The following is a 24,750-nucleotide window of genomic DNA, read 5'->3' as shown; positions in this document are numbered from 1 at the left end:
TAAAGATGTGAAGAAAAGGCAATCCTTGCACACTGTTGGTTTGAAAGTAAATGAGGACAGACACTATGAAAAACAAAATGGAGATTTATCAAAAAACTACCATGTAATACAGCAACTGCACTACTGGATATATATCCAAAACAAATTAAGAATGAAGAAACATTTGCACTTCTATTGTTTGCAGCACTTGTTTCACAATAGCCAAAATACAGAATAAACAGTTCAACATCTAATGAGTAAATGAAGACAATGTGGTTGATATACACAATGGAATACTATTTATTATTCAAATGAGAAAATCCCTTATTTTTCCTACTGAGACCGAGTCTCACTCTGTTGCCCAGGCTGGCGTGCAGTGGCAAGATCTCAGTTCACTGCAACCTCTGCATCCCTGGTTCAAAGGATTCTCATGCCTCAGCCTCTGGAGTAGCTGAGATTACAGGCATGCACCACCACACCCAGCTGAGGTTTGTTGTTGTTTTTGTTTTTGTATTTTTAGTAGAGACGGGGTTTTTCCATGTTGCTCAGACTAGTCTCACACTCCTGGGCTCAAGCAATCCACTGGCCTTGGCCTCCCACAGAGCCTGGGATTACAGGTGTGAGCCACCACTCCTGGCCTAAAAAAAAAAAAACCTATTATTCTAAATCACATGGATTAAGCTGGAGGACATTATATTAGTTGGGATAAGCAAGACACAGAAACATTAATATCTCATAATTTCACTTACACATGGATTCCAAAAAACTTAATCCCATTGATGTAGACAGTAAAATGGTGACCATCAGATGTCAAGTTATTTACAAGAAATGGAGGGATGGAAACATGTTTGTGAAATAATACACAATTATAGTCGAATGGAAGAAACAAGTTCAAGAGATTTATTGTACAACATGGTGACTATAGTTCATAATAAGGTATTTGGATGTTTCAAAAATGATGACAGTGTCATGTGGTCTCACCACAAAAATGTTAACTATATGAGGTAAAGTTTTTTTTGTTTTGTTTTGCTTTTTTTTTTTTTTCACATGAAGTCTCACTCTGTCCCCCAGTCTGGAGTGCAGTGGAGTGATCTCAGCTCACTGCAACCACCACCTCCTAGATTCGAGCAATTTTCCCGCCTCAGCCTCCCGAGTAGCTGGATTACAGGCATGCATCACCACACGCTGCTTATTTTGTATTTGTAGTTGAGAGGGTGTTTTCCCATGGTCACCAGGCTGGTCCCGAACTCCTGACCTCAGGTGATCTGCCTGCTTCGGCCTCCCAAATTGCTGGGATTACAAGCACGAGCCACCACACCCGGCCAATGTGAGATAAATTATTAGAAATAATAATTTAACAATGTATATATACTTCAAAATATTATGTTCTACATAAAAAGTACAGATTTTATCTGTCACATTAAAATATTTATAAAACATTATAGAAGAATAACAGTGTGTCAAATACTGTATGTCTGTGATAATCTTGGCTAAATGGTATCAAAAATATATAGTTTTGGGGCTATATTATTTAATTTTTTAATCATAACCATAGAAATTTCTGATATTTAATAGCATGGTTTGGACCCAGCACATTGCATGAGAGCAGCCAACACACTTTAGGATTTTTACTTTAAGCTTGGGGTACCTGGAGTTTCTGGTGCTGATGGTAATGGTATGAAAGACACTCAAAGAGCAGGTGTTGCTTATGGTCCCATTACTGGCCACTCTGTGAACACATTAAACTAGTTTTCATGCAAAATAACAGACATGTTTTAATCCAAAAGCTGTCATGATCTCCAAATCTTTTTCAGAGAAAATGACCCAAGAGTTGGCTACAGTTTGGTGACTAAAAATAAAAACTGTAGACTAAACTTCTCCCACTAACAAAAATATAAAAAAAAAGAGTGAAAAATTTCTCCAAATTGTAAAATCAATATAGAAAAGATGATATTTTTCTAAATTTTAAATCCACAGAAGTCATTTCATTATTTTGTAACTTTTAACACTCACACTTAAAAATAAAAGATTCTGCATGGAAATGTAAGTTGTGCTGTAAGTATATCATAGAAAACTAAATTTAAAATTGTTTACTTACCATTAACTCTTAAAAATTTCATTTCTATATTTTCAAGCAGGTTTTATATTTGCCACACTTTGTGTAAGAATCTAGTAAGATTTTTCTTTTAAAAACAAAGCTAACGAATTTAATACTCTTACCTGTGGACAGTATTGTGCCTTTTATTTTTATGTATTTATTTTTCTGAGAGTTTCGCTCTTGTTGCCCAGGCTGAAATGCAGTGGCCCGATCTTGGCTCACCACAACCTCAAGCTCCCAGGTTCAAGCGATTCTGCTGCCTCAGCCTTCCGAGTAGCTGGGATCACAGGCATGCGTCACCACACGTGGCTAAATTTGTATTTTTAGCAGACACAGGGTTTCACCATGTTGGTCAGGCTGGTCTCAAACTCTCGACCTCAAGTGATTCACCCACCTTGGCCTCCCAAAGTGCTGGGATTACAGGTGTGAGCCACCATACCTGGCCTGTTTTTTTTTTTTTTTGATATAGAGTCTCGCACTGTCGCCCAGGCTGTAGTGCAATGGCACAATCTCAGCTTAGTGTAATCTTCACCTCCCGGGTTCAAGCAATTCTCCTGCCTCAGCCTCCTGAGTAGCTGGAATTACAGGTACCCACCACTATGTCTGGCTATTTTTGCAGTGTTAGTAAAGACTGGGTTTCACCATATTCATCAGGCTGGTCTCAAACTCCTGACCTCAGGTGATTCATCTGCCTCAGCCAGAATTTCTCTTTAAATTCAGCAAGATTCAGTTTTACATGGAAAAAAATGTCCTCTCCATATGAAGAATCAATCTTCACCATTGATATTTTTCATCTTTGACTTGAAGTTATAAACTAGCTTCAGCAGGAATATTTATGATTATGGATAATCTATTACATAGCAACTACTGTAATATGTTTGCTACCTTTATATATAAAAACATCCTCATGACTTATGAAGCCTCCCTAGTACTTAGCTGAACAAATTGACTCAATAAATATACTTATGTCAATTATAAAAAGTAAAAGGAACAATCACTAAAGAAAATCCATATATTGTTCTCCTCTTAAAATAACAAAATGGAGTGTTCTAATTAAATAAAATGTAACGTAATATACTACTTTTGGAATTACATCTAAAAATTATTTTGTGTGCACTAAATTTCATAAAAACTCTTATAATCGCAGACCAGCTCACATAATCAATACTTCATAAAATATAAAACAAAAAAATGGAAGAAACAAAAAAAAAATGGGTCTAGCATGAGTATCAGGCAAGTATATACAGAGAATTTGGGAAGATTCAGAACTGTAAGTCATAGACAGTACCGTAATAAATTCAATACAAACTAAAAAGTATATATTTCCTTTCAGCATTTAGGTTTTTAGTTTTATAGTAGTCACCATATTAAAATGATTTTTGTTCCCACATGGTTTTCTTCTGAAAACATGTACAAACTCATATGCACACACACGCACTTAATTCCATAATTTTCTTACACCTAAGGTTTGTCTTTAGACTAATATGCATTTAACTCTATGAGAATCAAAACTAAAAGTCTGTATATGTTGGCAGGCAGACAGGCCACATTTTCAAAGAAAAATATATAGAAAATTTGAAAAAATATTTATTTTTTGAGATAGAGCCTCGCTCTGTTACCCAGGCTGGAGTGTAGTAGGGTGATCTTGGCTCATTGCAACCTCCACCTCCCAGGTTCAAGTGATTCTCCTGCCTCAACCTCTTGAGTAGCTGGGATTACAGGCACATGCCACCACGCCTGGCTAATTTTTATATTTTTAGAACGGGGTTTCTCCATATTGGTCAGGCTGGTCTCGAACTCCTGACCTCGAGATCCACCCCCTCGCTCAGCCTGTCAAAGTGCTGGGATTACAGACGTGAGCCACCACATCTGGCATGAGAAAATATTTATTAAGAATTTAGAAATGAATTTAATTTATACTTTATAATTTTTATTATGACCATAAAAATAACCCTGTGGTAAATAAAAATTTAATCGTACATTTTACAATTTTAAAAAAGTGTAGAATTGGATTGTTTGTAAAACAAAGGAGAAATGCTACAGATGATGGATGCCTCACTTAACCCTGTTATTATTATATGTTGTATTCCTCTATTAAAATATGCCATAGGCTGGGCATGGTGGCTCAAGCCTGTAATCCCAGCACTTTGGGAGGCCAAGGTGGGTGGATCACCTGAGGTCAGGAGTTCAAGACCAGCTTGGCCAACACGGTGAAACCCCATCTCTACTAAAAATACAAAAATTAGCCGGGCTTGGTGGTGGGTACCTGTTATCCCAGCTACTCGGGATGCTGAGGCAGGAGAGTCGCTTGAAACCAGAAGGCAGAGGTTGTAGTGAGCCGAGATCGTGCCAATGCACTCTAGCCTGGGTGAAAGAGTGAAACTCAGTCTCAAAAAACAAACAAACAGACAAAAGAATCTCTCTTATCTTTGATGCAGTAACAATTAATCCCATGCTTTCACATGTAATCCAACAGGAATGAAGACACAGCAGGAAATAATTTCAGAGTTGAATGATGACATTATTCACTTTTCAAAAACTGTGAATATTTTTCAAGAAATAAAAGTATACTTTGAATGTAGTTATAACTCTGCAAAAAACCTTCTGATCCTCTTAAAGTTCTATACAAATAATTTTTCTACCAACTTTAGTTTTAGATTTTCTATACTCAGCACTCTGATTTAGTATATCTGAAGTGTCAGTACCTTATATATTTCTACCACAAATTCTCTGATATTTCCATAGACTTAATTATGAATTAAATATTTTACTTTTATTGCATCTGGAAAAATATGTTCTAGTATAACTCTGTTGATTTCCAAGCTGTAGTTTTTGAAAAACTGTTTTTCCAAATTTATTATACTTGCACAATTTTTCAATATAAATTCCCTGATGTTGAACAAAGTTTGATCAACTGCTTCAGAGTTTTCCTCTAGAAGAAAATGTCTACAATAAGATCTGTGATACAAGTAAAGGCACTACAATCCTCTTTATATTTGTAATGTTCAACTTCAAAATAAATACTCTTCACTATAAAAGCTTATATTTTCTGAAAGATCTTTTGACAGTAATTGCACTTATAATGCTTTTATTAAGCATGAACTCTCTGGTGTTGAGTAAAATGTGAGCAGCTATTAATGGTTTTTTCATAGTCTTTACATTTGTATAATTTATCTCAAGTTTAAATGCTTTCCTGGCAATAAAGTGTGAGCATTGGTTAAAAGTTTTGCCACATTGTTCACACATGTAGGCATTTTCTCCAGTATGAATTATCTTACCTACAATCAAGTGTGACAACCATTTAAAGGCTTTGTCTCACTCTTCAGATTTCTAGGATTTCTCACCAGTATAATTTTTTTTATGGTTAGAAAAGTTTGAAGCATTGTCAAAAGTAGTCACATTTTTCTGATTTGTAGTTTCTCTCCAGTATAATTATCTTATGTCTGTTAAGAATTGAGGGCTTCTTAAAGGCTTTGCCGTTTTTCATACTTGTGGGGTTTCTGTACAGTATAAATTTTTTTTGAGACGAAGTCTTACTCTGTTGTCAAACTGGAGTGCAGTGATGCAATCTTGGCTCACTGCAACCTCCGCCTCCCAGGTTCAAGTGATTCTCCTGCCTCAGCCTCCCAAGCAGATGGGAATACAGACACGCGCCACCACACCCAGATAATTTTTGTATTTTTAGTAGAGACAGGGTTTCACCATGTTGGCTAGGATGGTCTCGATCTCTTGACCTCGTGATCCGCCCGCCTCAGCCTCCCAAAATGCTGGGATTACAGGCATGAGCCACTGCACCGGCCAATTTTTAATGCTTAGTAAGAGTTGAGGACTGCTTAAAGGCTTTACCACATTCTTCACATTTGTAGAGTTTCTCTCCAGTATGAATTATTTTGTTTAATAAGGTTTGAGGACTGGTTAAATGCATTGCCACATTCTTCACAGTTGTAGGGTTTCTTTCTAGTATGAATTTTCCTATGTTTAGTAAGAGTTGAGGATTGGTTAAAGGCTTTACCACATTCTTCACATTTATAAGATTTCTCTCCTGTATGAATTATCTTATGTTTAGTAAGATTTGAGGATCGGTTAAAAGCTTTGCCACATTCTTCACATTTGTAGGGTTTCTCTCCAGTGTGAATTCTCTTATGTGTAGTAAGGATTGACGATTGGCTAAAAGCTTTGCCACATTCTTCACATTTGTAAGGTTTCTCTCCAGTATGAATTATCTTATGTGTAGTAAGGTGTGAGGACCGGTTGAAGGCTTTGCCACATTCTTCACATTTGTAGGGTTTCTCTCCAGTATGAATTATCTTATGTGTAGTAAGGGTTGAGGACTGCATTAAAAGCTTTGCCACATTCTTCACATTTGTAAGGGTTTCTCTCCAGTATGAATTCTCTTGTGTCTAGTAAGGGTTGAGAACCATTTAAAGGCTTTGCCACATTCCTCACATTGGTAAGAATTCTCTCTAATATGAATTCTTTTATGTTGACTTAGGTGTAAAAGCATGCAAAATGATTTGCCACATTTTTTACATTTGAAAGGTTTCTTTCCAGTATGTCTTGTCTTATGTCTATTTGCATTTAAAAATTTATGAAAGACTTTCACATATTTATCACATGGAAATATTTTGCTCTGGGTAGTTGTCAAACACTGGTTTAGTTCATTATAACCTTCTTTGTACACCTTATACTCATCTACACTTGTGGAGCCTTTTCTTAACTGTAAATTCTCATGTTCACATTTTCCATATCTTCTCAGTATTACTTGTTGAAAAGAATCTTTTATGTCTTGCTCTGGCCAAAGGTCTTTGGTAAAATAAGAACACATAGCTGAAAGAAATAAAAACAACAAATTATTCAACTTACTACACTCTGATAAACATACTTTACAAATCTAACCTATATTATACAAACTACATAAGCAAGATGCCATAATAAAATACCACAGGCCCTAAATCCTTCATAGACATATAAATGTAATAAAAACATACTGACCAAAATACATTTGAGGACAACTTAAAATAAGTGTGTAAATTTCCCCAGGTGAGTACACAGGTGAGTACACAGGAATGCAAAGACACAGAAGAAAAAGAAAAGTCTGTGGCATTTACCCAACACAGTTCTTCCTACTCAACAATATTACATAGTGCCTTTCTAAGTAGAAGCTAACTTTTCATTTCTTTTTTAATAAACAAGTAAAATACTGGCACATACATCTATATTACTTGCTTCTAGGGGCCTTTCCAGAAACTGGTCTCCCATAACATAAAGTGCTGAAAGAAATGGTGGTATATTTTGGAATTAGTTTGGGTCTGCTGAAACCAAAGGTAAATGTTACAGCAGCAGAAAGACTGCAGTACCACAGACAGGGAACAGATATAGCAAATGATTGCTGATGAAGATGAAACAGAAATAAACTCCTTTAACTAAAAAATAAACACAAAAATTTAGACAAGACACACTCTAAGAACATGTTTGAGAGTCTCACAGGACCTCAAACCAAGATAATTGTTTTCAGACTACGCCAGGACAAAGCTACATTATAAACAATGTGACAGGTAGCTTTATTTAATGTTCAAATATTAATCAAAGATTACAATGAATACAAAATAGGGCAAAATCCTTCCATCAAAATTATAAGATTTTCAGAAAGAAACCATAAAAAGATGTATATATTAATTTTTAAAATTGAAAATAAATTGAATACTCAATGAGTAAAATAGGAACACAGAACTACAGAAAATCAGAAAAAAATGAGGATAAGAACAAAAATATTTAAAATACCCCAAAAAACAGAAATTATAAAGGAAAATATAAAAAATTTGGAAAGAAAAAATAATATCAAAATGAAGCTCAACAAACACACTAGGATACACACAAAGATATTTATAACAAACACATATATAAGCACAATTTCGAAGAAGAGAATGGATCTGCAAGATGAAAACGACATGTCATTTACTAGTATAGTCTTATGAGATAGCTGGTAAACTGTCAAAAAAACTTTGCAGGCCAGAAGGAAACTGTGTGATATAGTCAAAGTCCTGAAAAAAATAGCTATCAAGTTAGAATAATACCATCAGCATATCTGTCCTGCCAAGTAGAAAGAAAAAAACCTTCAAAAATAACCAAATACTGAAAAAGTATATTGGCTCTTCATATGCCTTACATATAAAAGGTGCTGATAACCGTTGCTACTACTGAAAATAACATAATTCAACAAAACAACACAACATCATATAAAATACATTATTCTCTGGGAAAAAATGCACATACACAAAAATGGAAGTTCTTAGCATTATAATAATAGTGCAAAAATATTAATTATTCTCTAAAATTTGAAAGGTAAAAAGCATAGAAATCATTATAAACATTTGTTAGTGAATATACAACATAAAATATATAATTGGCAACATCAATGACAAATTTGAAGGCAGATATGAGAAAAAAATTTTCAATGCAACTGAAGTTCTTTCTTTTTTTTTTTTCTTTTGATATGGAGTCTCATTCTGTCACCAGGCTGGAGTGCAGTGGTGCAATCTTAGCTCACAGCAACCTCCACCTCCTGAGTTCAAGTGATTTTCCTGCCTCAGCCTCCCAAGTAGCTGGGACTACAGGTGTGCACCACCATGCCCAGCTAATTTTTGTATTTTTAGTAGAGATGGGGTTTCATCTTGTTGGCCAGGATGGTCTCGATCCCTTGACCTTGTGATCCACCCGCCTCAACCTCCCAAAGTGCTGGGAATATATGTGTGAGCCACCACACCCGGCCTGAAGTTCATTTTTTACCAGATTAAAATACATTGTTGTACCTTTTAGAGGTTTTATGTAATCCCCAAGGTAACCCCAAGAATATATTTGCATAGATAAATAAAACAAATGGGAAAGAAATAAAAGCATATCAAGACAAGTATAACAAAGACACAAAGACAGAAAAAGAGAAAATGAGGAACAAAGATACAAGAAGCAAATAAAACAATAAAATAACAGTAGTAAGTCTTCATAAGTGGAGAAAAATAAAATTCTTTTGAGACAAGCAAATGCTAAGGGAACACATCACTACCAGGCCTGCCTTGCTAGAGCTCCTGAAAGGTTAAGGAGAAAAAACCATTACCAGTCATTGCAAAATCACAATGAAGTACAAAGATCAATTACGCTATAAAACAACTACATCAACAACTCTGCAAAATAAGCAGCACCACTTGGACAGAATCAAAATCACACATAACAATATTAACCTTAAATGCAATAGGCTGAATATTTCAATTCAAAGACACAGAAGGGCAAGCTGGATAAAGAGTCACGACACAGTTTGGGACCAGCCTGGCCAACATAGTGAAACTCCATCTCTACTAAAAATACAAAAAATTACCTGGGTGTGGTGGCGGGCGCCTGTAATCCCAGCTACTCAAAACCACACAGCTACATCAAAACCGAACAACCTACTCCTGAATGAATTTCCTGAATGAACAACTTGCTCCTCTTTATTTCTGGATAAATAATACAACTAAATCAGAAATCAAGAAAGTATTTGAAAACAATGAGAATGAAGAGACAATGTACCAGAATTTCTAGAACACAGCTAAAGCAATGTAAGAGGGAAATTTATAGCACTAAATACTCACATCAAAAAGCTAGATCTTAAATGGACACCCTAACATCATAACTAAAAGAATGAGAAAACCAAGAGCAAACAAAACTTAAAGCTAGCAGCAGACAAGAAATAACCAGATTCAGACTGGAAGTGAATGACACTGAGACCCAAAAAACCCTTCAAAAAACTCAATGAATCCAGGAGCTGGTTTTTTTTGTTGTTTTTGTTTTTGTTTGATAAAATAAATAAAATAGACTGCTAGCTAGACTAATAGAGAAAAAAAGAGAGAAGAATGTAATAGACAATAAAAGTGATAAAGGGGATCTCATCATTGACCCCACAGAAATAAAAACAATGTTCAGAAAATACTATAAACACCTCTGTGCACATAAACTGGAAAATTGAGAAGAAATGGAAGAATTCCTGGACACATCTATTCTTTCAAGACTGAACCAGAAGCAGCTGAATCCCTGCATAGACCAATAACAAGTTCTGAAATTGAGGCAGTAACAAATAACCTACTAACCAAAAAAGTCCAGGATCAGATAAATTTATAGCTGAATTCTACCAGAGGCACAAAGAGGATCTGGTACCATTTCTTCTGAAACTATTCCAAATGATGGAAAAGAAGGGGTCTCTCCTTAACTCATTCTATGAGGCCAGCATGGCAGAGATATAACAAAATAAAACAACAACAACACACACACACATACACACAAAAACCTTCAAGCCAATATTCCTGATAAACATCAATGCAAAAATTCTCAATAAAATACTGGCAAAGTGAATCCAGCAGCACGTTAAAAAGCTTTATTCCTGGGATGCAAGGCTGGTTGAACATACAAAAATTGATGTAATTCAAGTCAGCTTTATTTCCAGGATGGAAAGCTGGTTCAACATACAAAAATCGATGTAATTCATCACATAAACAGATCTAAAGACAAAAACTACATGATTATCTCAAAAATGTAGAAAAGGCCTTCGATCAAATTTAACATCCCAACATGTTAAAAACTCTCAATAAACAAGGTATTCACGAAACATATATCAAAATAATAAGAGTTATCTATGACAAACCCATAGCCAATACCAAAGGGCAAAAGCTGGAAGCATTCCCCTTGAAAACTGGCACTAGAAAATGATGCCCTCTCCCACCACTCTTATTTAACATAGTATTACAATTTCTGACCAGGGAAATCAGGCAAGAGAAATAAATAAGTGATATTCAAACAGGAAGTCAAACTGTCTGTCTGTAGACGACTTGATCCTAGATCTAGAAAGCCCCAATGTCTCAGCCCAAAAGCTTCTTCATCTTATACGCAACTTCAGCAAAGTCTCAGGATACAAAATTAATGTGCAAAAATCACAAGCATTTCAATACACCAACAATAAACAAGCAGAGAACCAAATCATGAATAAACTCCCATTCACAATTGCTACAAAGATAACAAAGTACCAAGGAATAAATCTAACAAGGGAAGTGAAGGACCTCTTCAAGGAGAACTACAAACTCAAGCCTATAATCCCAGCACTTTGGGAGGCCGAGACGGGCGGATCACGAGGTCAGGAGATCGAGACCATCCTGGCTAACACGGTGAAACCCCGTCTCTACTAAAAAATACAAAAAAGTAGCCGGGCGCGGTGGCGGGCACCTGTAGTCCCAACTACTCGAGGCTGAGGCAGGAGAATGGCATGAACCCGAGGCGGAGCTTGTAGTGAGCTGAGATCCCGCCATCGTGACTCCAGCCTGGCGGCAGAGCAGGACTCCTCGGCTTCAAAAAAAAAAAAAAAAAAAAAAAGAAAATCAGAGAGGACACAAACAAATAAAAAAGACAGAAAGAATCAATATTGTAAAAATGCCCATACTGCTCAAAGTAATTTATAGATTCCATGCTATTCTGACTAAACTACCACTGACATTCTTCACAGAATTAGAAAAAAGCAATTTTAAACTCATATGAAAACCCAAAAGACCCCATATAGCCAAGATAATTCTTTTCTTTTCTTTTTTTGAGACAGAGTCTCACTCTGTCACCCAGGCAGGAGTGCAGTGGCATGATCTCAGCTCACTGCAACCTCTGCCTCCCGGGTTCAAGCAATGCTCCTGCCTCAGCCTCCCAAGTAGCTGGGATTACAGGAATATGCCACCATGCCTGGCTAATTTTTTGTATTTTTAGTAGAGGCAAGGTTTCACCATGTTGGCCAGGCTTCTCTTGAACTCCTGACCTCAAGCGATCCACCTGCCTTGGCCTCCCAAAATGCTGGGATTACAGGCATGAGCCACTGCACCTGGCCTAGCCAAGAGAATTCTAAGCAAAAAGAACAAGGCTGGAGGCATCATGGTATCCAACTTCAAACTATACTACAAAGCTGTAGTAACCAAAGCTGCCTGGTACTGTTATAAAAACATACATATAGACCAGTGGAATAGAAGAGAGAACTCAGAAATAACACTACATATCTACAACCATCTGATCTTTGAAAACCCTGACAAAAACAAGCAATGGAAAAGCATTCCCTTTTAATAAATGGCGCTGGGAGAACTGGCTAGCCATATGCAGAAAATTGAAATTGGACCCCTTTCTTACGCCTATACAAAAATTAACTCAAGATGAATTAAAGACTTAAATGTGAAACCCAAAACTACAAGAACCCTTGAAGAAAATCTAGGCAATACCATTCAGGACATAGGCATGGGCAGATTTCACGATGAAAACGTCAAAAGCAATTGCACCAAAAGCAAACATTGACAAATGGGATCTAATGAAACTAAACAGCTACTGCACAGCAAAAGAAATTATCACCAGGTGTGGTGGCTCACGCCTGTAATCCCAGCGCTTTGGGAGGCTGAAGGGGTTGGATGAGGATGGGGTCAGGAGTTCAAGACCAGCCTGGCCAAGATGGTGGAACCCCATTTCTACTAAAAATACAAAAATTAGCCAGGCATGGTGGCAGGCGCCTGTAATCCCAGCTACTCTAGTAGCTGAGGCAGAGAATTGCTTGAACCCAGGAGGTTGCAGTGAGCCAAGACCACACCACTGCACCGCAGCCTGGGTGACAGAGCAGGACTCTGTCTGGAAAAGAGAAAAGAAAAGAAAATTATCATCAGACTGAACAGACAATCTACAGAATGGGAGAACATTTTTGCAATTTATTCATCTGACTAAGGTTAATATCCAGAGTCTACAAAGAACTTAAACAAATTTACAAGAATTAACCCCATTAAAAAGTAAACAAAGGCCGGGCACAGTGGCTCATGGCTATAATCCCAGCACTTTGGGAGGTCGAGGTGGGCGGATCACCTGAGACTAGGAGTTTAAGAACAGCCCTGACCAACATGGAGAAACTCCACCTCTACTAAAAATACAAAAAATTAGCCAGGCAAGGCGGCACACGCCTGTAATGCCAGCTACTTGGGAGGCTGAGGCAGGAGAATCACTTGATCCTGGGAGGCAGAGGTTGCAGTGAGCTGAGTTTGCGCCATTGCATTCCAGCCTGGGCAACAAGAGCAAAACTCGGTCTCAAAAAAAAAAAAAAAAGTGAGCAAAGAACAAGCAGCAGCACTTCTCAAAAGAAGACATTTATGTGGAGCTCAACATCAGTGATCAGTAAGGAAATGGAAATCGAAACCACAATAAGGTATCGTCTCACACCAGTCAGAATGGTGATTATTAAAAAGTCAAAAAACAGACGGTGGGGAAGTTATGGAGAAATAGAAATGCTTTTACGCTTTTGGTGGGAATGTAAATTAGTTCAACCATTGTGAAAGCCAGAATGGCGATTCCTCAAAGACCTAGAACCACATACATTATTGGACCCACCAATCCCATTACTGGGTATATGCTCAAAGGAATATAAATCATTCTATTATGAAGATACACGGATGTGTATCTTCATTGCAGCAACATTCACAATAGCAAAGACATGGCATCAACCCAAATGCCCGTCTATAACAGACTGGATAAATAAAATGTGGTACATATGCACCATAGACCACTATGCAGCCGTTAAAAGGAACAAGATCACGTACTTTGCAAAGACAGAGATGGAGCTGGAAGCCATTATTTTCAGCAAACTAACACAAGAACAAAAAACTAAACACCACATTTTCTCACTTATAAGTGGGAGTTGAACAATAAGAACACATGGACATATGGATGGAAACAACACACACTGGGGTCTGTCACGGGGAGGGAGAGCATCAGGATAAATAGCTAATGCATGCAGGGCTTAACACCGAGGTGAGGGGTTAATAGGTGCAGCAAACCACCACAGTACACGTTTACTTATGTAACAAACCTGCGCATCCTGCACATGTATCCTGGAACATAAAATTTAATTTAATTTAAAAAAAGAACAACAATAAAACTGGTAATAGTAACTTTATATCTTTAAGCAATCATTTTAAAAATAAATTAGTTAAATTACTTAATAAAAATAATGTAATCTCAGAATGTTGGGAGGCCGAGGGAACTTTAACTCAAGACTTTGAGACCAACCTAGACAACATGGCAAAAAACCGTCTCTACAGAAAAAAGTACAAAAAACTATCTGGGTTTGGGATGGCACACATTTGCAAACCAGCTACTCAAGAAACTGAAATGAGATCATCTGAGTTTGGGAGGCTGAGATTGCAGTGAGTCATGAGCATGCCACTGCAAACCAGCCTGGATGACAGCGTGAGACTGTATCTCAAAAATAAATACTTTGGCCGCGCAGTGGCTCATGCCTGTAATCCCAGCACTTTGGGAGGCCGAGGCGGGCAGATCACAAGGTCAGATTGGGACCAGCCTGACCAACATGGTGAAACCCTGTCTCTACTAAAAATACAAAAATTAGCCATGACGCCTGTAGTCCCAGCTACTTGGGAGGCTGAGGCAGGAATATCACTTGAATCCAGGAGGTGGAGGTTGCAGTAAGCAGAGACCATGGCTCTCCAGCCTGGGCGACAGAGAGAGATGCCATCTCAAAAAAATAAAAATTAAATTAAATTTTTCTTTTATGAAAAGAAAAAGAAATAAGATGCCTTAATAGCTTAAGTTAAAAAGTACACAATTTGCTGTCTATAAGAGATGTATTTTAGCATTGAGTCAAATAGGTTGAAAGTAACAGAATTGAAAAAAATCTATATTCCATGCAAATAGTAACCACAATTGGGTGAGGTGGTAATAATTATATTGTATATAATATGCTTGTATATAACAGCATAGGACATATGCTTGTATATAATAGCATAGGACAAACACGATATTATATAACGGTCAAATTTGTCAATTTACCAGGAATCTGTAACTATCATATCTATTTATATGTATACATATATATGACATAAGGGCTCGAAAATATATAAAGCAAACTTTGACAAAGGTGAACGAAGAAATACATAGCAACATAATTGTGGAGATCAAGACCTCATTTGCAACAATAAATAGAAAATTCAGATAAAATATCAGTAAGAAAACAGAAAATAGACATTATAGACTATATTAACTATTTTGCATATAGAGGAATACCTGAGTGTGTAACTTATAAAGAAAGAAGGTTTATTTGGCTCACAGTTCAGCAGACTGTACAAGAAGGATGTAGCAGCATCTGCTTCTGGTGAGGATCTCAGGAAACTTACAATCATGGTGGAAGACAAAGAGTAACTTTGGCACCTGTAATCCCAGTTACTCAGGAGGCTGAGGCAGGAGAATCGTTTGAACCCAGGAGGCAGAGGTTGCAGTGAGCTGAGATTGTGCCATTACACTCCAGCCTTGGTGAGAGAGTGAGACTCACCCCCACCAAAAAAAAAAGAAAAAAAAAAAGAAAAAAAAATTGAACTAAATTTTCATCAAAAAAGATACCCAAATGGGAAAAACCATTTGAAAAGAAAAGCAAAATTAATGATTTGTAGAGAAACGCATAAAAATAAAACTGAGGCCAGGCATAGTGGCTCACGCATGTAATCCCAGCACCTTGGCAGGTCAAGGTAGATGGATCACCTGAGGTCAGGAGTTCAAGACTAGCCTGGCCAACATGGTGAAACCCCCATCTCTACTAAAAATATAAAAATTAGCCTGGCATGGTGGCAGGCACCTGTAACCTCAGCTACTCAGGAGGCGGAGGCAGGAGAATTGATGGAACCCGGGAGGCAGAGGTTGCAGTGAGCCATCACACCATTGCCTGGGTGTCAACAGCAGGCCTGGATGACAACAGCAATGCTCCCTCTCAAAAAATAAAAAATAATAAATAAATAAAATCTCATTACAATGGCCACTACAGTATATGTTTGAAAATATACATGTTTTTTAAAACACCAAATCTGTTGATGATGCAATGAAAATAAAGCCTATATTGATTGTTGGTAGAAAATAAGGAAGCAGCCATTATTTTAAAATGTTATAAATGCTTCTTAAATAATTAACAATGGAATTATCAAATACAGCAATCCCACGCTTATCAATCTATATCCAAAATATCCAACACAGGAACCGGGACATATTTGAACATCCATGTTTATTGTACCCGTATTCACAAAAGCCAAAAGGCAGAAGCAACCCAGGTGTCTCTTAATTTATAAACACATCAAAAATGTAACATAAACATTCAATGAAATATTATCACAGAAATCAAAGATTATCAAATATTATAATTAAATCAATTATCAGAGAAATCTTGTCACATTTTAAGATAAACTTTGAAAATATTATGTCACTTGAAATAAGCTAGAAACAAAATGATGAATACAATTCCACTTATATGAGATATCTTTAGTCACAATCATAAAAACAGAAAGTGGAAGGGTGGTTGTCATGGGCTGGGGAGAGGGTAAAATGGGTTCTTGTTACTTAAATGGATATTGGGTGTTAGTTTCACAACATGTAAAATTTCTAGAAGTCTTTTGCATAACAGTGTGAATGTACTTAACATCCCTGAAACATACAGCTTCTTTTTGAGACAGGGTCCACTCTGTCACCCAAGCTAAAGTGCAGTGGCACAATTTTGTCTCACTTCAGCCTCAAACTCCTAGGCTCAACTAATCCTCCCTAAATCTCCCAAATAGCTAGGTCCATAGGTACACAACACTATGCCTGGATATTTTTTAAAAATTTTGTAGAGAGGAAATCTCTATATGTTGCCCAGGCTGGTCTCAAACTTTGGGGCTGAAATGATAGTCCTGTGTTGGCCTCCCAAAATCCAGGGATTACAGATGTGAGCCCCCACCATGTCTGGAATGCGCACTTAAATAGATGTAAGATGCTGAATTTTATGTTATCTGTTTTGTTTGTTTTTTCTTATTTATTTGTTTTTTTTTGAGACAGAATCTCGCTCTCTCACCCAGGCTGGAGTGCGGTGGCATGATCTTGGCTCACTGCAACCTCTGCCTACTGGGTTTAATAACTCTCCTGCCTCAGTCTCCTGTGTAGGTCAAATTACAGGCATATGCCACCATGTCTGGCTAATTTTGTATTTTTAGTAGAGACAGGGTTTCACCACGTTGGCCAGGCTGCTCTGGAGCTCCTGACCTCAAGTATCTGCCTGCCTCGGCCTCCCAAAGTGCTGGGATGACAGGCGTGAGCCACCGTGACCAGCCTGTTATGTGTTTTTACAACAATTAATTTTTCTAAAGGAAAAACACAAACAAATACAGAATTATAAATCTTCTCAAAAATTACCTTCAAATCACAAAAGTGTCTTTCTCACACAAAGAAAATATATATGCGGTGGCTCATGCCTGTAATCCCAGCACTTTGGGAGGCCAAGGCGGGTGGATCACGAGGTCAGGAGATTGAGACTATCCTGGCTAACATGGTGAAACCCCATCTCTACTAAAAATACAAAAAATTAGCCGGGCGTGGTGGCAGACAACTGTAGTCCCAGCTGCTTGGGACGCTGAGGAAGGAGAATCACTTGAACCCAAGAGGCAGAGGTTGCAGTGAGCCGAGATTATGCCACTGCACACCAGCCTGAGTGAAAGAGTGAGACTCCGTCTCAAAAAAAAAAAAAAAAAAAAAATTTATATATATATACACACATATATATACACACATATATTCATCATTAGACACATGGTGAGAATAAGACATAAAGAAAATATTTTCATGACTACTCAGACAAGATAAAACTGTCACTGAAAATCGGCTAAGAAAGAATATATACGATAAGTCATAACCAATAATGAGGTCATATTTATAGATAAAACACACACATATATAATCTGATCATGATAGATGTATGGCTGACTTATCTCTTAATTAAACCTCACATTGACTTAAAGTATACAAACAGAATTGCAAATTGATTAAAATTATAAGAAAAACTAAAAAACACAACAAGCTGATGTTAAGAAATATACACTGAAAAAATACTAGTAAGAAACTGTGTAATAAGAGACATGTTTACTCATAAAATCTGGTATGCAACATTAATGTGCCATTAAAAAAGAATTGTCTGGATAACTACAATAGTTGACTGTGTACTCAGGGAAGGCAGGTATTTTGAATCACTGGCATGCACTGTGTGGCAGTAAAATTTCACAGAATATGCAGTATAATTATAAATAGAATAGTCTAACAAGAAACTTTTAAAAAAAAAGCATGTTAAAAATGTGACACATTTTATGTTTTAAATATATGCTATTCTTACACAAAATTGAAACTACTGTAATCCAACTTTAGAAGCAAAGAATATCATTACACTGCTAAATTAAAACTTATATTTTGCAAAATAGGGTTAGAGCCTCTGATGTGTAAAACATATTTAGAAATAAATTATGTTGGGCCGGGCACAATGGCTCACGCCTGTAATCCCAGCATTTTGGGAGGCTGAGGCAGGTGGATCACAAGGTCAGGAGTTCGAGACCAGCCTGGCCAATATGGTGAAACCCCATCTCTACTAAAAATACAAAAAACTAGCTAAGTGTGGTGGCACATGCCTGTAGTCCCACCTATTCAGGAGGCTGAGGCAGGAGAATAGCCTGAACCTGGGAGGTGGAGGTTGCAGTGAGCCTAGATCATGCCACTGCACTCTAGCCTGGGTGACAGACTGAGATAAAGAAAAGAAAAGAAAAGAAAAAGAAAAGGAGAAGAAAAGGAAAGGAAGAAAGAAAAGAAAGAAAGAAGGAAATTATGTTATCATTTAGATATATGCTGAAGAAAGTGGGTGAAAATCCTTTAAATCCTTTTTACCTGCAGCAAACTTAAATTTATAAGTAACCATTTTAGTAATAAGGAGTGCCTACCAATTATCTAATTTACTTCAGGCATAACATGTAAACTCTAGCATATTGTCCTAAATGTCTGAATCTAAAATGACAGACAAGTTTGAAATAGAAAATAGAAAGTAAAAATGTATAGAAAGAGTAACATCAGTGACATACAAAAATAGAAGGTGCTCTATTTGATTGACCTCGCCACAACAAAAAAATTATTCAGTCATCCCTGACAAAAAATGCCTTCAGGAGAGAGCCAGGCATCATGGCTCACATCTGTAATGACAGCTACATGGTACACTGAGGTTGGAGAATTGCTGCAGGACTGGATTTCAAGACCAGCCTAGATGATAAACAAGATCCTATCTCCAAAGTAAGTGCCTTTAAGAGAGCTTTGAGATGCAGGGAGGGAGTTGTGAAACACTGCTAAAGCCCAAGATTGAGGGGTGTTTTTTCAGAGGACAGGCACTTATTCATGTGGGAAACTACAGGACCCTTGGTTTTGGCTACAGATCAAGAAATGGCTCACCCAACTTGGTCCAACAGAGAATTCTGAAGTTAACTCTATAACCATCCCTAACTCCTCCTGGTTACAGTCTAGGAAAGGTCCTGCCCTTCCAGAGACCTGGAGGAAGACACCCATTTGCAGTCTTGCAGACAGGACCTTGGTTTTTACTGTGGTCCCTGAAGCAGTCCAGAGACTCAATTCCAGCTCTCTGAGCCACAGATCATGATCAATTTTTCCTAAATAGAAACCCACACAGTGAAATGAAGAAATCCTCTCTGGTACTCAGTGAAAGCAATACCCATTCACATCCTGATATAAGGGCCATTATACATGGAGCCAACTGCAGAAATCTGCCTTAGTGTCTGCCCTACAAATCAAAGTCTTAACGAATATATACAATCTGTCCAAAAACAAAATGGGAATTACAAGTACCCAAGCACTTGTGACAAGCCATCTAAAGGTGGACTCTAGTGCAGACCCAGCAGCTTTGTCACAAAACTACAACCCCTCTTCACTACAAACCCAGAGGGCATCCCATCACCCTAGGGACACAACAGAAAAAGATCTTTACCTCCTGAAACCTGTTTATAAAAGCTAAGGAGTTGTTTGCTCCTTCAAATTCACAGATGCCAATATAAAACCATATTGTGCCCATTGTCAATGTTTCTATTTTAACGTAGCACCGAAAGTGTGTGGCACAAGAATTAGTCAAAAACATTTTTAAAAAGCCATTGGAATTAAAGAGAAATAAGTAAAAAGTTGCTGTTTGTGGATCATATGATCTTATATATAAAAAAACCACAAACAGTACATTAAAATTTGTCTAAACAGCCAGGTGCAGTAGCTCACACCTGTAATCCCAGCATTTTGGGAGGCTGACAGGGGCAAATCACAAGGTCAGGAGTTCAAGACCAGCCCGGCCAACATAGTGAAATCCTGTCTTACTAAAAATGCAAAAAAAAAAAAAAAAAATGTAGCTGGGCATGGTGCCAGGCACCTGTAGTCCCAACTACTTGGGAGGCTGAGGCAAGAAAATCCCTTGAATCTAGGATGCGGAGGTTGTGGTGAGCTGAGATTATGCCATTGCACTCCAGCCTAGGCAACACAGTGAGACTGTATCTCAAAAAAAGAAAAAAAAGAAAAATTTGTCTAAACTAATAAATACAGTCAGTAACTTAACAAAATATAAAATTAACATACAAGTTATGGTTCCATACACTTAAAACAAACTATCTGATACAACAGAGGAAGAAAATAATCTTATGAGGCCGGGCGCGGTGGCTCAAGCCTGTAATCCCAGCACTTTGGGAGGCCGAGACGGGTGGATCACGAGGTCAGGAGATCGAGACCATCCTGGCTAACATGGTGAAACCCCGTCTCTACTAAAAAATAACAAAAAACTAGCCGGGCGATGTGGCAGATGCCTGTAGTCCCAGCTACTCGGGAGGCTGAGGCAGGAGAATGGCGTGAACCCGGGAGGCGGAGCTTGCAGTGAGCTGAGATCCGGCCACCGCACTCCAGCCTGGGCGACAGAGCAAGACTCCGTCTCAAAAAATAATAATAATAATAATCTTATGAACAATAGCATTAAAATACATTTCTGAGAACAAATATAATGAAGAAGGTAAAAAGTCTTTACAATGAAATATATAAGATATCAATGAAAAAAATTAGAGAAGACAAAAATGAATTTTAAAATATTTAATGTCGGCCGGGTGCAGTGGCTCATGCCTGTAATCCCAGCACTTTGGGAGGCCGAGGTGGACAGATCACAAGGTCAGGAGTCTGGGACCAGCCTGAATAGCATGGTGAAACCCCATCTCTACTAAAAATAAAAAAAATTAGCTATGTGTGGTGGCACAAGCCTGTAGTACCAGCTACTCAGAAGGCTGAAGCAAGAGAATCACTTGAACACAGGAAGAGGAGGTTGCAGTGAGCCAAGATTGTACCACTGCACTCCAGTCTGGTGACAGAGTGAGATTCTGTCTCAAAAAAAAAAAAAAAAAAAAATTTCATGTCTAGGATTGAAAGAATAAATATTGTTAAAATGCCATATTATCTAAAGTAATCTATACATTTAATAAACTATGATAATTCCAGTGGCGTTTCTTCACAGTAGAAAATACAATTCTAAAATTTACAAGAAATTGTAATAAACTTCAAATACCCAAAGCATTCTTGAGAAAAAAGAACAAAGCAGAGGGACATCATAATTTATAATTTCAAACTATATTTTAAGACTATAGTAATACAAACAGGATGGAATATGCAAAAATATTAACAAGAAACGCTTAATGGAACAGAAATCACTACTCTCACATATTTCAGACAGAATTCAAAAAAAGAACTAAAAAATAATTTAACAAAGAATTTTTCAGAATTATACAGACATTTGTGTGTCCTCCAAAAGAATAAAAAAGCAGTCAGATTGTACAGTCTTTTAAATGCTATGACAAGAACTTTGGCTTTCATTGTATGCTTGAAGGAAGATCCCCCAAGAAAAAGTAGAATTCTTAGAGAATTTAAAAGCATAAGACAGAAAATGCCTCCATGTGAGAAAAAATCTTAAGAAAATATTCAGGCCTCCCAGGAACTAGATGCTTCCCAAATCACACTGTAAGGACTGGCATATATGCTTTTTTTTTTTTTAACCTTTGGACCTCTCATCTGTTTTTTTTCACTCTCACCTACCTGGGGGTTCATCCACCATCTCATGTCTCTTCATATTCCAGGGCTCTTTTTCTTGCTCCAGACAGGTGACTGGGTCTTGCTTAGAGACAGCAATACCTGCTTTATTAAAAATAAATAACATGAATCTTGCCTATATTCTCTAATTACTAACCTAGTACTGTGCTCAGTAAAAAGGATGTGACAGAATATTCTAGAAAATTAATCCAAAGTGAGGCCGAGACAGGCAGATCACCTGAGGTCAGAAGTTTGAGACCAACCTGTCCAACATGGTGAAACCCTCATCTTTACTAAAAATACAAAATTAGCTGGGCATGGTGGCGGGTGCCTGTAGTCCCAGCTACTCCAGAGGCTCAGAGGGAGAATTGCTTGCACCTGGGAGGCGGAGGTGGCAGTTAGTAGCGCCACTGCACTCCAGTCTAGGCAACAGGAGAAAAATTCTGTCTCAAAAACAAAAAAGTGTTTTGGCCAGGCACAGTGGCTCACACTGTAATCCCAGCAATTTGGAAGGGCAAGGCGGGTGGATCCCCTGAGGTCAGGAGTTTGAAACCAGCCTGGCCAACATGGTGAAACACCATACCTACTAAAAATACAAAAATTTGCTGGGCACAGAGGTGCACACTTGTAATCCCAGCTACTTGGGAGGCTGAGGCAGGAGAATCGCTTGAACCCAGGGTGGAGGCTGCAGTGAGCCAAGATCACACCGCACTCCAGCCTGGGCGACAGGGTGAGATTCCATCTCAAAAAAATAAATAAATAAATAAATAAACAAATAAAATTAATCCGAAAATACTAACTAAAGAGAAACATCTCTAACTATTTAGAAAATATTTTAAATTTGTAGGTTTTTAATTTTACTACCTAAATCAAAAATTGGTGATGGCAAATAGATTTTAAGATATAGGTAATGATAGTTTATGCCACTAAATTTCTGGAATGACCACTAATCTAGAGTGAAGGATACACATCAGCTCAGGAATGTGGAAAGTTTAGATCAAGATGAAACATGTTGAAGAAATTCTTTTCCACACAGACAAATCATCAAGATTTTCTTGAAAACTGGGATCAGAAACTCACTTATGCAAAGCATAAATTATCAAAAAAATTCTACAAAATAGAGACATAAAACCTTTAGGGTATATTAAAAATTGTGTATTAAAGTTATCCTCACCCAAGAAGACCAAGTTTTTGTAGTTCTCTAACATCACATTCATATATAAATTCTGCTGAGCAGGGTTCAGGCATTCCCACTCCTCCAGAGAGAATTCTATGGCCACATCCCTAAATGTCAATGTCTCCTGAAAAACACATACACACAGACACACGTATATTTATCAAGGGGCAACGGGCAGAATTTATTATTTGAATTGAGGTGAAATGAAAGAGTAAAGAGAACTGATTCTGACTTATAAGAATAACTGAAACTATCCAATAATTTTTAACACAGAAATATTTTCTAATGTATTCTCTTACTCTGAGGGCGGAGAATGGCATAAGATTCACAACACCAGTGCATATATGATACTTCTCTGGATGATAAAGTATATAATTAAGGACACAAACACAAACATATACATCACTGAGTGCTATACTTACATCATAATGAGTTGTGTATATTTTTCAGACAAGAAAAAACAAGTTCAGTTAGAAGGTACCTCTCAAATTTTAATGTGTACAATAGACTGGAGATCCTGTTGTGAAGATTTTTTTATATATATATTTTTCAGAAGGTCTGGAATAAAGTCTGAGTTTTTAAAATTCTAACAAGGTCACTAGTAATGCTAATGTTTTTAACCGAGGAAGACTATTTTGTCAAACATTAGGCAAGTGAAAGAGACTGTGTTTTTCCTAAATTTTCTGGCTTGTAAACAATGATGAGTCTTCATTTTCCAAAGACAGATACATGCAAAAAAACAACAAACAAACAAATAAAAAAAAACCTAAGGAAAAAAACCAGATTAATTGTGATGGTTTATGCACATTAGCTGTATAAAGATACTTAATAATAAAGAAAAAAATAATTAACTCTACAGTGAAAAAAAAGTCAGAGAGCTCTTTAACTAAGTAAATTATTAATATTAACTACACTAGAACAAATTTTTATGATGTGCTGATGCACACAGAAGAACATAGCATCACTGCTGAGATATTACCCCTCAAAAAGTCAATTCTAGACTGAATTTAATCATAAAAAAATCAGTTTTATGCAAAGGTCAAGATATCTCTCGCGTTCCATAATTTTAATAATGATTTTAAGTAGTCTTTCTTTAGCACACTAGAGAGCAGGTATCTCTTAATACTTTTTTCAGAACTTCCTGGGTTTAGATGAAACCACAACATATATGTTCTCCATCTTTATTAAGGACCCCAGCTTTCCCCCAATAGGAATCTTGAGTATCCACATCTTCCCATGTTCAACAGTCATAAAAGGAACACTTTCAATATGGCAGATCAAAAATTCATGGTAGGAATTCTGCATTGCATATAAAAGGCCATGATGTAGAGAAGGCTCTGGTACACAAGAAACTTTTTTTTTTTTTGAGACAGAGTTTTGCTCTCATTGCCCAGGCTGAAGTGCAATGGTGCGATCTCGGCTCACCACAACCTCTGCCTCCCAGGTTCAAATGATTCTCCTGCCTCAGCCTCCTAGTAGCTAGGATTACAGGCATGTGACACCACGCCCGGCTCATTTT

General features: G+C 37.3%; 1 protein-coding gene across 1 annotated transcript in view; it reads right to left on the bottom strand.

Moving 5' to 3' along the window:
- Positions 1 to 2,540: 2,540 nt before the first annotated feature.
- The window catches only part of LOC101013791 (zinc finger protein 431-like), a 37,977-nt gene continuing 15,767 nt past the window's right edge, over positions 2,541 to 24,750 (bottom strand). The window contains 6 exon segments of the mRNA XM_031660331.1: positions 2,541 to 5,964; positions 5,966 to 6,411; positions 6,413 to 6,448; positions 6,450 to 6,904; positions 22,061 to 22,156; positions 23,229 to 23,355. Of these exon segments, the coding sequence (XP_031516191.1) occupies positions 5,883 to 5,964; positions 5,966 to 6,411; positions 6,413 to 6,448; positions 6,450 to 6,904; positions 22,061 to 22,156; positions 23,229 to 23,355 (1,242 nt within the window). The 3' untranslated portion in view covers positions 2,541 to 5,882.

Source organism: Papio anubis, chromosome 20, assembly GCF_008728515.1.
Source record: "Papio anubis isolate 15944 chromosome 20, Panubis1.0, whole genome shotgun sequence".
Classification (NCBI taxonomy): Eukaryota; Metazoa; Chordata; class Mammalia; order Primates; family Cercopithecidae; genus Papio; species Papio anubis.
The sequence above is the reverse complement of the archived record's forward strand: the minus strand, read 5'-3'. Positions and strand labels throughout refer to the sequence as shown.